The 16,748-nt window shown below is 43.4% G+C and overlaps 1 protein-coding gene and 1 pseudogene across 2 annotated transcripts; one reads left to right on the top strand and one right to left on the bottom strand.

Moving 5' to 3' along the window:
• Positions 1-9,873: 9,873 nt before the first annotated feature.
• LOC147420765 (putative thylakoidal processing peptidase 2, chloroplastic) lies at positions 9,874-12,521 on the bottom strand. Of its 2 annotated transcripts, XM_086504729.1 has the most exons (6): positions 11,321-12,519; positions 11,161-11,229; positions 11,009-11,077; positions 10,613-10,699; positions 10,458-10,525; positions 9,874-10,379 (listed from the first exon to the last, which is right to left on the bottom strand). In XM_086504729.1, exons 1-6 carry the CDS (start codon positions 12,290-12,292, stop codon positions 10,259-10,261), a joined length of 1,386 nt encoding a protein of 461 aa, XP_086360855.1. In that variant the 5' UTR covers positions 12,293-12,519; the 3' UTR covers positions 9,874-10,258. The 2 variants fall into 2 exon arrangements, with proteins under 2 accessions (XP_086360855.1, XP_086360856.1); XM_086504730.1 differs by lacking the exons at positions 9,874-10,379; positions 10,458-10,525; positions 10,613-10,699 and adding an exon at positions 10,735-10,844 and having other exon boundaries at positions 11,321-12,521.
• A 221-nt stretch (positions 12,522-12,742) lies between these two features.
• LOC147420764 (brassinosteroid LRR receptor kinase BRL1-like) lies at positions 12,743-15,859 on the top strand (annotated as a pseudogene).
• Positions 15,860-16,748: the final 889 nt, after the last annotated feature.

Below are 16,748 nucleotides of genomic sequence, written 5' to 3'. Positions count from 1 at the left end.
CAAGAAGCCATTAGATTTTTTGGACTTGCTCAAGGATTTATGGGCTCAAGAGGTTCATACTTTGACACTATGGACAGTTATGTCCTTGTCTCCTCCGATGACATAGGCAAGCAGTTGCAAGGTTACAACAATCGGGAGTAGCTGAAGTGGAGGGGGAAAAATTAAAAACCTCATGCTTTCTTGCCGCTCTCTAGTGGAAATCCATTGTAAAAACCTTTCACTTATAGATGACCTACTGTATTCATCCTTCCTCTTTTGTATACTCTTATGTATATATGTAGCAAAATCAGAACTGTCCAATCAATTTTTAGTCTCTTGTGTAGTGCCACACTTGTCTGTAAAACCACTGAAAACGCTCCAAGCGAGCTATTTTCTTTTTGAGTTCCTCCACCATGTTTAGTGTGTTTGAAAAACCTGGTTCTTGACTGACAGTGAGACTTCTCCATACCTTGAGTAGACCAACTTGACAAGCTTCCATATTTCTTTACAAACCAAGAAGTGTGATTGTAGATAATATGCTACACCAAAAACAAAAAAAAAACTTTAGCAACTTATGCAAGTACTGAAGCAAATTAGTAAAATCAAAATTCATAATTATTACCATGTAGTGTGTGAAGTGCTTTGAACTCCAAGCACTTGTCATAGCTTTCTTGAATCTGTTCAACTCTTTCTTAAAGTTGAAGAGGTCATTCTTTCCCCAATGACTTTTACCATAGTAAGAAAAGATTGCATTCAAGGCTTCCCACACTTCTGTCTTCTCATTTCTTGCTATGCCATCGACTCCATGGTTCTTCATAGCACTCTGTAGAGCGTTTCATTGGTTGTATTGGACTTTAGATGAACCCCTACCGAGAGTTGCATTGAATCCTAAGAATAATGTGGCCTTCATCCCACCAATAGAAGCTTTCCTAGAAACATTATTTTCACCAAATGATCTCTTAAGGTCTGACCGAATCACAACATTTCCCTCGCAATACTTTTTATGGCAGTTTCTTTGGCTAATAAATCTTGTAGTTTCCATGCAAACCCTATGCAGAGGTGCACAAGCTTCTCAATGATTCTACAAAGTGCATGCAATGTGCAGAGTTGGACATTTGAAAGGGAAATATCTAAAACAGTTTGAAAGTTTGGATCATTAGAGTGCCTATATGGAGCTTTGTTCCAATTAGCGGGATTCAACTTCTTTATTGTATCCATGGAGTAGATATAGGGGCTTTTGGCATTCACGCCCACCCCTTGACACATTATACATACATTTTAGTGTCTTTAGGTCTCCTCCCATATGTCATTCCACATTGTACCTACCAAAGCCCTGAACATCTAGCTCCTCCTCAGCATGTTGAGATTTTATTATTGTAGGGATACTAGTGTGGTAGAATACCCAATTCAACACATTAAAATCTTCACTATCAAGCTCAAAAGCACCCAACCACCAAATGTTCTTCTCTGACTGCCACTAAAATTTTGAGGATTTTTTTTTCCCTCTATGATACAAAGAGCTCTATTCATGAGGGTTATTGATACTCTCTCAAACTTTCTACCATTCACAATTTCACTTTCATCTAATTTGATGACAAAAAATGACTTGACCATTAATTTAAGTATATTGAAGATCATAGAATTTTATCATTGCCCTCCACAAACTTATCAAATCAAAGAACAAATTGTTGAAAGAGTTAAACTTGAGGTCTTTTTTCTTGCCAAGATATATGTCATTGATGTGGAAAGGATCTCCAAGCATCTCCATGACCTTAGAATTAATTCTGAGTCTGGCCTGTTGAACAATTAATGGCTTTGGAAGCAAGGACCTCTTCACTCTCGACTGCTTTATGTTTTATTGATGAGCTTGAATAGCTTTTGATAACATGTCTTACTCATTCCAACTTTATCCAAAGTAGAACTTTGCAAAAATCCATTGATGCATTTCCTCCTAGCAACCCTAAATCTTCTTTCATTCAATAGATTGACAACAACAACATATAGAATCATTTCACAAAATGATTGTGATACACTTCTCATGTTTCCTTGTGAGTAGTCTAAACTAGGGACCTGAGGTAAACACAAAGAAAGACTATAGCATCCAAAGATTCCAATTTGCAAGACAGATGTCAATTTGATTAAAAACAATTTTACCTCACTCCTTTGATTCTTATGTTGCAGCCTACACCTCCTCGCTTGAGACTCTCTATATTCTTCAACTTCCTCTATCTTTGTTTAGTAGGCCCAAGCTGTCCTCTTTCTTTTGACTGTATTTAGCAATGATTAAAAGTTCTTTACCTTCTCCTTTCTTTCTTGAAGTTGATGATCAAGAGAATCCTTAAATTGTAGGAGCAAATGGTTTTCAAGATTAAGAATGTCCTAGAGAATGGAGAACAGATCTGCGCGGTGGTGAGCTCTGGTGAGATCTGCGCGATGGCGAAGGGGTAGCAGGGTTGCGCGAGGAAAGCGCGTTAGCGAAGGGGTGCATGGCTGCTGTGTCGGCCTTGTACTGTGGCTCTAGGTGGTAGGGAACTCGCGGTCGTCATCCAAAAGCTCGCAATCAGCAGTACTGTAAGACTCCGCCAGGGGTGCTTCCCCAATGCCTTGAGCGTCCCCGCCTCCCCTCGTGCCCGCCTGCATACGCCATTGACGGCATTCGCAGAGCTCCATCGGCTGCCCCTCTCGTAGGTTGAAGTTGTGATTATTGTCTCAGGCGTTAATAATGCTTTTGTGAATGATGCCATCGCAATTATTAGCTTTAGTAAGTGCATTTTGAGCCTACTTAATAATCGAAGGTGCATATAGCTTAGTTGAGCCTCTACTTGTCCCACTAGGCTCTTCACCACCACCTAGTGGGGAGTGTTAGCGAATATTATCCTTTATTAAGATCTCCCTTTTGGAAGGGGAGTTTAGTGGAGGGTAAATTATCCAAAATAGAGTTAGTAGTGCCGATGGATGAAGGCAACGGCTCGGTTTTGAAACCGTTACATGATGCGGAAATGTCGAGCCCCAATTCGCCGAAGGCTTCAACCATGAAAGAGGACAAAATTGTACCAATTGGAAAAGCGCCTTCTGAGGAACCAAGAGAGAAAATGGGCTCAGCTCAAGGGTTCAAATTCATGGTTAAAACCCTCAAAGACGGGGCTCCTCAGGGTCCCATCTGTACGAACGTAAATAAGGCGTCAAGTGCATCTGCAATTCGCAGGCCAGGCATCTTGTTTTCTAGCATACTCAAGGGGCCTAACTCTAAGGATTGTGGAAAAGGCTCAGCAGAAGGGTTGCCGAGTGAAGGAGATATTGAAAAATTGCAGAATACAAGAGCTAGACTCAGCAAGAGCTTAAGTAAGTCAACAAAATTATTGAATCCGTCCCTAACAACAACAAAAGAACTAGCTCCCAAACAGATTACAGTGGGCTGCTAGAAGATGGGTTGGCAGATCGGGTCTTTTTCGCTATAAAAATGTCTTTGCCCCAGCAGGGGGAGGTTGTCGAGGCTATTTTTGTAGCGATACCACCAGTAATTATCAAAAAACACTTAGCTAGGCAAGCTAAGCTAACGCCTGTATTTGGGTTCAGTGGAAGAATCCCGAACGGCTTTGAGATGATTCAATGGCTTCAAGTCCCTCAGATTCTTGGCCATGGAGGAGCAGTTGAAAGTACTTTTTACCTAGCTAAAGGATTCTGTTCAGTGAGATTCAAAGAGGCCTTCGATGTGGAAAAGATCCTTGACAAAGGGCCCCTAGTCTTTAATAGGACTACGGTTTGTGTGGTGCCTTGGGAGCCAGTGTTCGACTTAGTTGAATCTTTACAAGGGTTTCATCCGGTCTGGGTTGAGCTTGTGGGTCTTCCTAGCTGGCTGTGGGAAAATCTCAGGATGCTTGCTAGTCAATTGGGCACTCCCTTATTTATACCTAGCAAGAGATGGTTTGCCAAAACTTCAAACATGGTTTGTATAGGCTGGGATGTGTCTAAAACGCCACCTAAGAGCATGGTTATCAATGTCGAAGCAGGGCTAGTTACTATTCCGCTAAACTTTGGAACATACTTTGGGGCATGTTTTGAATGCAACAACTTTGGACACTTTGCCAAGGACTACCCCTTGAATTCTAATGATATTGTAGCTCCGGTAGCACAGGCCCCCAGTAAAATGGACTCCCCGATGAAAGGGCTGGAGAAGCAAGGAGGCAGTAAAGAAGGGGTAAATGCAGAGAAGGATATAGGAGGTATGGTATGTGACAAAATGGATATTAAGATGCAGGACAAGATTGTGGAGGAATTGATTCCCATACAATGAACTTCTGAAGGTACAGGCAATAATAATAGGATCAGTACTCCTGCTGCTACCTCCAAATTTATGATAGTGACAACGGTGACGGTTGTCCAAGTCCCTGGGCTGAAAAGAACCAGAAGAGTGAAGGCAGTGGCAAGAGACTCCAAAGTGCTTCAAGTCGTGAGAACACTTGAGGTGAAAGGATCTAATTCATCCTCCACCCCTTCGAAAGGAGGGAGGTTCACTATCCCACTACACAATCCATTTGCAGCACTGCAAGAAAAGAAATCCCCTGACTTGGAACCCCCGGATTCTCCTATGACCGAGGAGAGCGGGGGGGGGATGATTCGGATGCTGAAGATTTGTTCCTCTATCCCAATGAACCACGCATTAATGATGGAGTCTCTCACTATCCAATCTTGGAACGTAAAGGGGTTGAAAACCCGTAAGAAGAGTACCCTTTTCTGGGAGGAAGTAAAAAAGGAGAAGACAGTCAACTGCTGGGCCATCCAAGAACACCACTTAGATGCCCATAGCAAGCGAAAACATGTGCTAGGAAAGAAACTGGTATTCTATGGAGAAGGAAGTAACGGTTTCAATGGCGTCCTCAGCATTGCGGACAGAGAATTGGAGCTGAAGTTGGTTCTTAACCACCCATCCGGCAGAATCTTGGGGATCAGAATCAGATGGGAATGGCATCCCTTCACTGTTGTGAATGTGTATGGCCCTTGCAATGCAAAAGAAAGAGCTAAACTGTGGATGCATCTTAGAGATACTCCTATTGAAGGTGAGTGGTTGTTGGTTGACGACTTCAATATGGTAGAAAAGAGCAGGGATAGAACAAGATCCTCCAGTATGTTGGCTGGCTCGGAAAGGTATAAATGGCAAAGTTTGTGCAAAAAGTGGGCGATGATCGACTTATGAGAAGTCGGCCCATGGAATAGCATGCCTGGTTTCACCTACACAAGCCTCCAGTATGCCTGCACTACCTCAAGGCTGGACAGATGCTATTGCTCACACCAAGCTGACTGCATACCGTCGTTGATGGAGATAAAGGTAGTCCCAACAAAAAACCTTTCGGATCACATTCCTCTGCACATGCATTTTAAGAAGAATAAAGGGGAGGACACCCCAAGAGGTGAGAAAAAATTGTTAGTAATAGGGGCACACCTATTCAAAGACCCTCTTTTCAGGAATCTAACCAAGAAAGCACTGGGTAAGCTCAAAAAAGATGTCGACCTCAACAAACACAATGTGTGGGACCTCTTTGCTTGGAGCATCCAGAAAGCAATCAAAACCTCGGGCCCCCGGTTCAAGAAAGCTAGGGAGGTACACCTTCTGCATCTTACAGCGGAGGTCCAACTGCTTACCTCCATAAAAGCCAATGGGCATGCTAATGAGGAGGAGCACAAACGATGACTCGAAGCCAAATCTAACCTTGCTAATGAGCAATTAGAAGATATCAGAAAGACAAGGGTTCTCTCAAAGGAGACTTTCCTTCAACCTAAAGCCTCCAATCAAATGTAGCTTTTTTAGGGCTTTAAAAATCAAGAAGAGCCGGGGCCACGTCCGCTCGCTCTATGATGAGAAAGGGACAACAATTCATAACCAGGATGAGATGGCTGGTCTGATGTTGAGCTATCTTAGTCAAATCATTGGACGGCCAGAGATCCAATCCCAAGAAGTGGAAGAAGACAGAGGGACCTTACTGCAGAGTGTCAAGAAGGAAATTCCCCACTCATAAGCTAATTGCTTGGAACGGGCATTCTCCAAAGACGAATGTTCACTAGCATTGCAAGCCCTTGGCAAGGAAAAGTCCCCTAGTTGGGATGGGATGACGGTGGAATTCTATAGAGAATTTTGGGATGATCTCAAGGCCCCAATCACAAGATTGGCCAATAAAGCCATGGTCAAAGGGTCGTTGGAGGTAAGTCGGAGGATTGGTTTAGGACTATTGGTGCCTTGTTGAAACAGATGTAATGCCTAGGAAGGGGGGAAACCTAAGCCATGGGTAAATAGAAGATCTCAGAAGAACATGATACTTGACCTTGTATATCAAGGATAGGGAGGCGGTGCGTTAAGGGTGGCTGCCCATTTTGTCGTTGTAACTATGGTCCCTGGATGATGTCATGGCTCGACACGAGCATGGCAAGACCTTCAAATTTTTTGAGATGATAAATATAATTCACTCACAATTGTGAGTTTGCTATTAACAAAAAGTGTAAAGAGAGGGCTTATCAAACCCATCCCAAAACAGATCTGATGTTCTCAACTGAAACATTGGTGCCCGATAACGATGATGTCAATGGTCTACAAAATTATAGCTAAAGCAGTAGCCCTCAGACTAGCTCCCTTACTAACCAAGATCATCTCTCCCCATCAACATGGGTTTATAAAAGGAAGGTCCATTTACGATAACATCTTGGTAGCAATGGGGCATCGAATACGCAATTGTCAGAAAGCCTAGGAGTGCATTCTGTTGCAGTTGGACGGACCTGGACAAGGCTTACGACAGAATAACATGGACATATATAGAAGCCGTCATGGAAGCTCTGGGCTTTGGGCCTCGCCTATGTCGGTTGGTACGCGTATTGGGGGCTGGAAGCCAGTCAGAGCTCCTATTCAACAATAGAATTGTGGGCTCTTTTGAGGTCAAAAGGTCTATTAAGCAGGGATGCCCTCTGGCCCCCCTACTTTTCGCCATAGGATCATATCCTTTAATCACGACGCTCGAAGCTAGTGCGGAACGAGGGGAGTTGCAAGGCCTTGCTTTGCCAGGAAATAGCCAACTCCTAGCAAGACTTTTTGCAGACGTTTCTCTCCTCTTCTTAAAGGCGTGCCCCCAGGTCATCAGAAAAGCTTTGGAGATTGTACAAATATTCTCAAAAGCTTCGGGGTCCCAGTGTAATATAGAGAAGTCAAGAGTGATCTCCCTATCGAAAAATGACTCATTGATCCTTCTGTCTGGTCGGGGGAGATTGTCACAAAAGGGAATATATTCAGACATCTGGGAGCCCCCTTCGGGGTGGACGTGACTCACAAGCAAAGATTTGAGTGGGTGCTTGAAAAAATCAAAACAAAAATGAGTAGGTGGGAGTATGCTCTTCTCCCATTCCCAAGTTGGATAAAAATGATGAATGCCTTTATGATTCCTTACATTGCCTTCACTAGCCTGCTTCTCAAGATGGCTAAGTGTCACTGGAAAGAGTTCTTAAAACCAGTACAAAGGTTTTTATGGAAAAACAACATGAAATCCTCCAGGCCATGGTAATGGGCCGGGTGGGAATCAGTTGCTCGACCGATGAATCAAGGAGGCCTCGGAGTTCTCAACCCTGTGGCCCATGCAAAAGCTTGTTGCGCCAAGTTTGTTGTTTCCTTGGCTAAACAGAATCAAGTTTGGGCTATCATGGTCAGTGATATGATAGAAGCAACTAAACTTGGCTCGGATGGTGGAAAGTGGAGAGGAGTGGAGGTTCATGACAGATTGTTAGCCCCGGAGTGGTCTACCTTAAGATTGGGGTGTAGCTCAGGAGAATTGATAAGAAAATGCAAGTGAGCAACAGGAGTCTTAAAGTGGGGGGAAGAAGTCAAATACTTCAAGAAGTCCATTTTGCATTGCTCCCTCTGGCTGTCCAAAGTTATAGATCCGCCACAAACTCCCTATTGGATTGAGACAGCCAGGAAACTGAATAATAAGGGTGTGAAGCGACTTGGGCACTTCTGGAACAGTGGCAACAAGAGTTGGAAAACCATTGACCTTCTGGGTACCAGTACCAACTCAATAGCTTGGAGGTCTTGCTTGTCCACAAAGTGATGAAGGAGCTTGACAATTTAGTGATGCCAATCTGTGATTCAGTGTTTGACTGGAATGCCTGGAAATGACCCGGAAGCAATCTCTTAGAAAAAAGATGCATTTATCAGACAATGATGCATAAAAAGAATTGTTCTAGCCCCCTAAACAAGCTATGGAAAAAGCAATGGCCGGAGGGAAGGTGGGAGCAAGTAATGGAGGACATATGAAAGCCAAAGGTTCCGCAACACATGAAGGTCTTTCTATGGAAGGTAATTTGGGGTGCTCTACCGACTAGGGTGAAGATTCAAGAGAGAGGGATTGGGTCAGATCGATGCTTGGGGTGCAGGATGGCTAGAGAAGATCTGGCCCACCTATTCATAAACTGCCCAACTATTAAAGGCCTTGCACGGAAAATATGCAAGTGGATCCAAAGAACATGGAAAATTAGTTTCTTCAAGACTGACCTATTCCTTGGAGGCAAGAATTCAGGAAGTCCTACCCTCCTCGTCAACACTCAAATCGTCAGATACTTCTTACATAATGTATGGCAAACAAGGAACCGCCATCTGTTTGAAGGAAGTTCTTGGGTGGCAAGCTTCGCAAAAATTACTCAAGAAAGCAAAGTGCTAATATGGACGCTCAAGCGCAAGCAACACTTGGAGGATTGGTCTAGGACTACTTGTGCCTTGTTGTCAACAGATGGAATGCCTAGGACAGGAGAAAATCTTGGCCATCGGTAAATAAAAGATCTCAAGAGGACAACCCTTGTGTATCGAGGAGGCGGCGGCGGGTTGGTGGGGGTGGCTGCCTTGATAGCCAATGTAAATATAGTCCCTGGCTAATGTCATGGCTCAACAAGAGCATGACAAGACCTTGTAATTTTTGGGACCTCTCAATGTAGTTCACTCACAATTGTGAGTTTTGCAAAAAAAATAAAAAGTCCCTCCCTACTGCAAGGTTTTGTGTATAGCTTAATAGCACACTTGAAAAATGGTGGGGTGCATTTGGCGATGGGTTCTATGAGATACAATCCACCATCTATACGTTGGTCAATGTGCTTCTTTTGTTCTAATCTCAATACTTGTATCAAGATGGAATGTATAGTTTTTCATACAACTATTACTGGAACAGAGGATCACATTTGCTGCTCTCCAACACCTGACTTTGACCGACGTGAAACCAGCTGAAGAAACATTCCAGAGCGTTGCCACCAAATCGTGAATTGCAAGGGTAAAGTTCACGTGTAAGCAACATGGAGGATTTCATCCAATGTACCATCCACACAAATTAAAACCGATGTCAAAAGCTGACACAGAGCTCTCCTGCACACTATTTCAATAGCAAAGTAATAGCAAATTACGCCAAATAAAAGGTTTGGCTCTGTGAACCACAAAAGCCATCTTCAGTAGGTCTGGAGTTCAAGCCTAGTTGGATAGATCTTACAGGTCTCTTGGGATTGTTCCTAGACCTTAAAACCCTCACTTTTTCTTTTTCTCACACTTGAAATTAGTCGATACACCACAGAAAGCCTGCAGTTTGGAGTAAAGAAAAGGATCTGTCACTACAAAAGAAGTTGCCGACTGCAAGGCCTGTATATAAGCTATATGAGAGAGATGACCACAGCGATGCTGATAATAAGCAAGGATGAATGCATCTAAGCATCACATCATGCTTACCGAAAAGAGATTAAATTAAACACGATCTTCATGCGAACCAAAACAGATCATTTGTCATAAAAAAGATCGCTAAGATTCACCAAGGAGTTTTCCATGACAGTTCAAAGTAGGATTATCCTTAAACAGATTCACTTTATCTTCACACAGCACACGCATTTGTATACATAAGAATTTTAAAATCTTTATTCTAAGTATCATGTTACAGATTGTATCAAGCCACACACTCATGAAGTGCATCTCCACATAGGGATGCGACTTTCAATAAACAGGAAAATATGAACAAGTTGATTTCTTTGGGACTCAGAAGAGGGTTTGATATGCGTCCGGATATGCTCAACCCCCGACTCTGGTACATGTGATGATGCTGAAAAATCTTCGCTTTGTACTGGAAAGCCCGGTCAGTGGAAGGGATGGAAAGCACACAAGAATTTCAAGCCAATATCAAGATGAAATGTTCAAGCTCCACAGGATTGTGTTTATATAAAGCAGGACCTGCTTATCTGAGGGCAAGCAATAGAAGAAACAGCAGACCATTCTCTATCAGCTACATAGCATCTCCAACGTAGCGTTCGACTCTTTCCATACTGTGCTACCTGACCGCTCTGGTGGCCAATACCGATAAACAGACCTCCCTAAAATATTTTTCACCGGCAAAGGACCCCTGCGCTCCAGACAAAGCAACTAGATGTCAGCTACAAGATTTCAACCATGAATAAAGGGGGAAAAAAACCAGGCTTACCACTGATGAGAGTCGTTGCTGTGATTGCGGTTGTCACCCAAAACAAAAACACATCCTTTTGGAACATACTGCCACAAATAAAAATAGAAATAAAAATTAATCCTGCAAAATAAGAACAATTAATAATCAAAATTTCTCAAAACCAGATTACTCACCACGACTTTCATCTCATATGCCAACGGTTCTGCAATGAAATCCTCGACTCGTACATCTCCATTTACTAGCAATTCACCGTCTCGGATCTGGAAGAAGGGAAGAGTCAAGTTGAAACCAGGAAAAGCATCATCTTCCCAGCTTTTTTGTTTAACTTCTTAACAATCATGTGACATTCATCCTCCTCCGTAGCGGATACACATCTATTTTAAATTCATAAGCTTTTCCTCCAGTCTGATGAGAAATGTACATGAATCAGGTCAGACAAATGGCAACTCCCATATGGCACAACCTGCCTCTCAAGGGGGTGATCATGATCCACATCACAAAATTCAAGGTCTATTGATCATCCTAAAACGTTAAAAAAGTAAATAGTTGGAATGCAAATGAGGACAAACCTCAACATAATCTCCTGCCTTTGCAACAACTCTCTTGATAAACACTGAACCTGGATTATAACCAACCTCCTGCAAAACCATAAGCATAATGTCACCCAAAGAGGAATGCATACAGCCAATCCTTTCGCATAAATGTGCAAAATATTACGCACCTTCAGAGCTGCAGGAACCTTAAACAAGACAATGTCATTAATCTCGGGCTCTTTGAATAAGTAAGAAACCTGAAATAACAACAAGACTCCCAATCAGGCAACTTATTAGCATTAACAGCCAGCGTACATACACAACTCATGATGCTCATCAGAAGTTTACCTTTTCAGCGATGATTCTGTCACCAACTTCAAAGGTGGGTAACATAGACTTTGATGGGATGAAACGGAGTTCCGCTATGAACCATTTGAACATTGTAGATAGCATGTACGTGGGCATGATGATATTGTATCCATTAGCAGAACTTCTGAGTTTGAGGCTTTCCCACCGAGATGGAAATGCATTAACTGCCACCTCTTTCTCAGCCTCTTTCACCACAGATGCTGATGCAACATCCAAACCTTTGTTGTCTGAAGATGTTACATAGTTCACAGATGGTGGTATAGAAGGACTGCCCAAATCTGGAGGGTTCTTCCGATCAGCTATAGCTGAGAAGACTCTGAAGGACTCATGGCAAGGTAGCCATCTCAAGGCCTGGAAGAGGGGCAAGCGAGAACAGCTTGGAATTGGAGAGAAAGCTAACCTAATGGAGCTCCCCTGGCGTTGCCAAAGAGGAGAAGATACAGAAGGAAATGAAGTTGAAGAGGATGTCGAAGAGGACTTCACAGAGCTTCTGTGCAGAACTGAAGACTGCTGGTGCGGGAGGACCTTTTCCTCCTTGATCCTATTGGGAGAGGCTAAGGTGCGTGCGTCAAGATCCGAAAATCCTAATCTTCCTCTTGCTTGAAGATCCTGGAGTGTAGGAATCCTTTTCTCAAAATCTGCGGGCCTAGGGGCACTCTGCTGAGGATCTGTGGGGGGAAGATCATGCCAGGCTCTGACGAAAGCCTCTTTGCATCTGCTGCCTCCCGATGAACAAAAGGGTCGAGAGGTGAATCCTTTGTTGGGATCTGGAAATGGAGGAGGGCGAGCATGGTGAGGTTTCCTGTCCAATGTAACGTCTATCTGCGAATGGCAAGCTTGATGCGATGTTTCCGTGATGCAGATCTCGCCAGTGTAAGCAGAGCAGAGACGAAACATGGACGAGACGAGAAAGGATGGCCTGAGGGCCGCGGAAGCCATTTGGGAAGCCATTGCACATAATCTTTGGAGAGCACCAAAGAAGTAGCGATGCAGAGTGAAAGGGGAGGGTACCTGGTGATGGTGAGCAGAGCTCAGAGTTGGAATATCAGGGCCATGTTGTGCAGACAATTGATTTCGATCGCGGGATGGCCTACGAGGAATCGAAGAGGCTGCACGCACACACAGGAAGAGCCCAGCAGGGCGCCTCTCTTCCAATCGCTAATTACAGAACAGAAAGAAGAAAGACTTCTTCTTCACGTTTTCTATAGGTTTAAATAAGTGTCCTTGGCAACACAGAGCCAAACTTCATGTGGATGCATTTGATTGGCTTGGGGTCCACGAGAGAGACTCATGGGCAGCGAGCCTCAGGAGTCGGGACTCGGACCAGGGCCAAAAACTTCCTTTGCTAAGGGCATGGTCACGCGAGGCTTAGTTTTTCGTAAGCCTCGATCAGTTATGACCATGGCAGGTACGGATCCACAGAGGTTGACGGGCAGCAGTGGGTAGAGAGAGAGAGGTTGTCGGGAAGTAGCAGGAGAGAGAACGGGAGCAGTGATCGACAACTTAACCAGGATAGTTTTGAAACTATGCCTTTTTGGGCATCATATAGAGTATTGTCGCATGCAAGGGCCAATAAAAACACACTTGCAACTCAAGATCTGAGCGTAGCGAGGCGTGCACCTCAACCATCTCCCTCTTGCAGCTGTCTGATTATGGACTCCGCTGTTTTATAATTGGTGCTCTTGTGCGTTGCAGTTGGGGCCCGTCATTATTCTGGTCCTTTTACCTTACTAGCCCTGCTCACACTGGGCAAATTTATAGTAGCCTTTCCTAAGGAAGGACATGTTGTTCGAGTGGTCGTGCCCAAAGGAAGGGCTTATTTTTGCAAGCCCTCCTAGGGAAGGGCAACCTCTAAGGCCCGTGTCAGACACATTCACCGGACATGCCCAAAAAGAGCATGGTTGGGTGCATGTGTTGTCACACAATGGGGCGGACCCCGCAATGTATCTTTTATTTGAACGTTGAGACACTAAGCAGCAATCGCGTATTGTGTAAATGCATTGAGGCTTCAACGAGGGGGCCACGGCTCAAAACCTATGATTTTCCTTCCCGCCACGACAATTTTGCATGACCGCATATAGGCGACGATGGGCGAGGGGGGTCAACTCTTGCGGATGCTACAACCGACCAATGTGCTTTTGCCACCTCAATTGCACACGCATCTAGTGTGTGACAGAGGCCTAAAAGTACCCTGCAAAGATTAATCGTGCCAATGCTTGGAATTGGGACTTTTGGAGTTGTTTTATAGACTTTGAGAGTCACTAATAAGTACGGAATCTAATTTTGAAGGTGGGACTCTTGCAGTTGTATGTAAAGGATGTTCTATAGACTTTGGGAGTCACTAATAAGTATGGAATCTGATTTTGAAGGTTGTTCAAGATGCACTGCCACGCAACTTAGAAGTTAAAAGTTAAAAATTAAGGTATGTTTTTTATTATATGGAGTTTTTAGCGCATTGGGCATAGTATAGAGGCAACAAAGCACTAGGACTGAAGTTTGAAGTTTGAACTCAAAAGTTCAATCGCTGACAAGTTTCTGGCAACAACAGCTGGCTACTCAAGTGACAAATCTTGAATCTTAGAAGTTAAAAGTTAAGGTATGTTTATTATTATATGGAATTTTTAGCACGTTTGGCATATTATAGGCAACAAAGCACTAGGACTGAAGTTTGAAGTTTGAACTCGAAAGTTCAATCGCTCACAAGTTTCTGGCAAAAGCAGCGGGCTACTCAAGTGACAAATCTTGAATCTCGAGTCTCTCGTCGACCGGGTTGTTGGCTGAGAGTTTTCTTTACAAGTTACAATTGTTCAAAAACACATGTTTTTGGTTAGTTAAAATGCAATCATGAAAAAACTTGTCTTTGGTAAAGATTTGATTGAAAGGGTAGGGAAAATGTTGCCCTTCATTTTGAAAGTCGAAATGCTAGACAGACCTTCCCATGGGACGGGCACTCTGGAAAATTTCCCTTCCCCAGGATGGGTAAGGGTGCTCGGCAATTTTTAGACTTGCTCAGGACAAAGAGGAGCTCCACACATAATGGTTAGGCTATGGTCACGCGAGGCTTAGTTATCAGTTATTTGAACTTATGTCTACACCTCATTCTTCGTCACACACAAAGAAGAGCATTAAATGAATAACTATGCCTACCCTTTGTAACTATGCCGATGTTCTCATAGTTGTGAAGTTCAAGGCATAGTTGGGAGGTTGAATGAATAACTAAGGCCACATTCGCACGCACAGCTGGAGCTGGACGTTTTTGCCAGGAAAAAAGCCTGTTGCACCTACACCTACATCCTGTAGCTGCAACACAAAGCTTGTCATGGCTAACTCTGCCATTTTTGACAAAGTTGGACAAGTGAAGGCTTCGTTAGAACAGTAGTGACAAAAGAGCTGAGGTCAATTTAACCCACATCCTCTGTTGTGTGTGAATGCACCCTACGCCTTGTGTTACCATGCAAGAGGCTTAGTTATTCATGTAATTCTCTATCTGGGCATAGTTGGCATGGTTATATATAACGGATAACTAAGCCTTGTGTGACCATAGCCTTATACGGACCTACGGTGCTACCCTACCATGAGTGTGTCATCCAACTCTAGTCCCCCATCGTCTAGACACAATGACAAAGGGTTGCAAATTTTAGGTAGACTTGGCAATCGAATTTTGCAGATCGTAAAGTCGATGTGGTGGGGTGGTTGAGACACTCTCGAGGATATGGGGCACCTTGATATATTTTGAAAGGCCCTTCAAAGGTTTCTTTTGAAGGCCCCTAACTACTAGAAGGAGGTCTTGCACACATTGCTAGCGTAAGCTACCGTTTTCTCTGATGACCCGGCTACCTTTTTATACTTCACCCCTTTCTACTCATTGTTGCAGGGCATCCTCTATTCCAATAGCTTTCAACAAGTGCAGGGCCTTCTCTTGGATTCCAATTTCCAAGTAGTTGGTGGGCAAAGTTCCCCCTCAAGTAGCAGACATGCAAGGGTCTTACAATAGCTAGAGGGGATGGGATGAGTCCGACGCGGGTTTGGGAGCTGGCGCGACACTAATTCTCTTCAACCTGAGCTGAACAACTTCTCAGGGAGCATACCCCCATTAGCAAGGTGCACTCTGCTCAAGTACATAGACCTCAACAACAATTCAGTCATTGGCGATTTTCCTACTGACATTATCAGTTTCACCCACTTGGGGTACCTTGATTTGTCTTCCAATGACAGGGGAGTTACCCACTGACATTGGGATTCCCTCTAACCTCCATTTTTTCACTCAAAGTGTGTGAAACTCTTTTAACGGGATCAATACCTGGTTCCTTTATGAATTGCTTCAATGTGGTCTGGATTGATCTTGCTAACCCATTCCTCTTTGGCCCCTTGCCCTCGGATTGGACAATGATTGCGTCTACCTTGCAACAGCTCAAGTTCATGGTTTCTAACCTCTTTGGTGTCATACCCATCAGCTTGGAAAAATGCTTACGTCTCATAGCTCTGGAGTCTACAACTCTCTTACAACAGCCCCTCTAGAGTCATCAAGTTCGACATCGACCGGCTTATGTGCGCGCAATGGGTCACCCTCAGTGGAAACCCTCTTCTTGAAGGTCGCATACTGGTCTCCATTGGAGGATGCACTCAACTTCCCCAATTTGCAGAAATTGATGCTACAAGAGTGCAAGTTTTTGGGTCGCTTGTCAGGGCTAGTGGGGACTTTGTAGATGGATTTATGTTCTCCCACATACATCAAAAGAAAAAGGTATTTTCTACTCTCCCACATACTTTGTTTTATGCCCAGTGCTCGGATATGTGTCACATCTTCAGGTTATTATTGTAACATTATGAGTTGTTTGAAGAAGTTGGTTGATGCATGTGGGAAGATCATAGTATATGCATGGCACATTTTTGTAGGGCATGTATACATGAATTTCCCATGCATGCCATGGCCCTAGATGGAATGAGATAATAGAGAAACTAGAGCAAAAAAATGTTAAGAAATGTAACAACTATTTTCATTTTCCTATCTTGCCTCTTCTTTTCACTATCATTGGATTTGCAAGTGTGTCACAAGTTGTCCAATGGTATGGCAAAATGCTAAAAGTGTTGATGATGGCTTTTGAACATGGTGAGATTTACTAAATCTCACTCAGCATTTGTTAAGACTCTAATTGTACTTCAAATTTTATAAAACAATAAAGCACGCATAAAAGGTTTTTCCTCATAGCTATGATGTTGCTCGCATAAAGAAATTGACTTACATATTGGTCCTCAATTGTGCACTTGAATTTTGTGATGGGATCGTATCTCAAAACTATTAGAAGAACCTTTGACTTGGATTTTTTGTCCAAAAGAACAGCTTTTGTGATTGTTGGTTTAAATATGTTTAAAAGGTAACATAAAGTAGAATAGAGAAGCCCTAAGT

This window comes from Adiantum capillus-veneris, chromosome 28, assembly GCF_014529385.1.
Source record: "Adiantum capillus-veneris isolate H3 chromosome 28, ASM1452938v2, whole genome shotgun sequence".
Classification (NCBI taxonomy): domain Eukaryota; kingdom Viridiplantae; phylum Streptophyta; class Polypodiopsida; order Polypodiales; family Pteridaceae; genus Adiantum; species Adiantum capillus-veneris.
This window is presented reverse-complemented; position numbering and strand designations above follow the sequence as displayed.

Coding starts and splice junctions, on each gene's coding strand:
- LOC147420765 (XM_086504729.1), bottom strand. CDS start 12,292: ATGGCTTCCCAAATGGCTTCCGCGGCCCTCAGGCCATCCTTTCTCGTC. Junction 10,700..11,008: donor AGGCAGGAGATTATGTTGAG/GTTTGTCCTCAT, acceptor CCCTTCTTCCAG/ATCCGAGACGGTGAATTGCT. Junction 10,526..10,612: donor CATATGAGATGAAAGTCGTG/GTGAGTAATCTG, acceptor TATTTGTGGCAG/TATGTTCCAAAAGGATGTGT.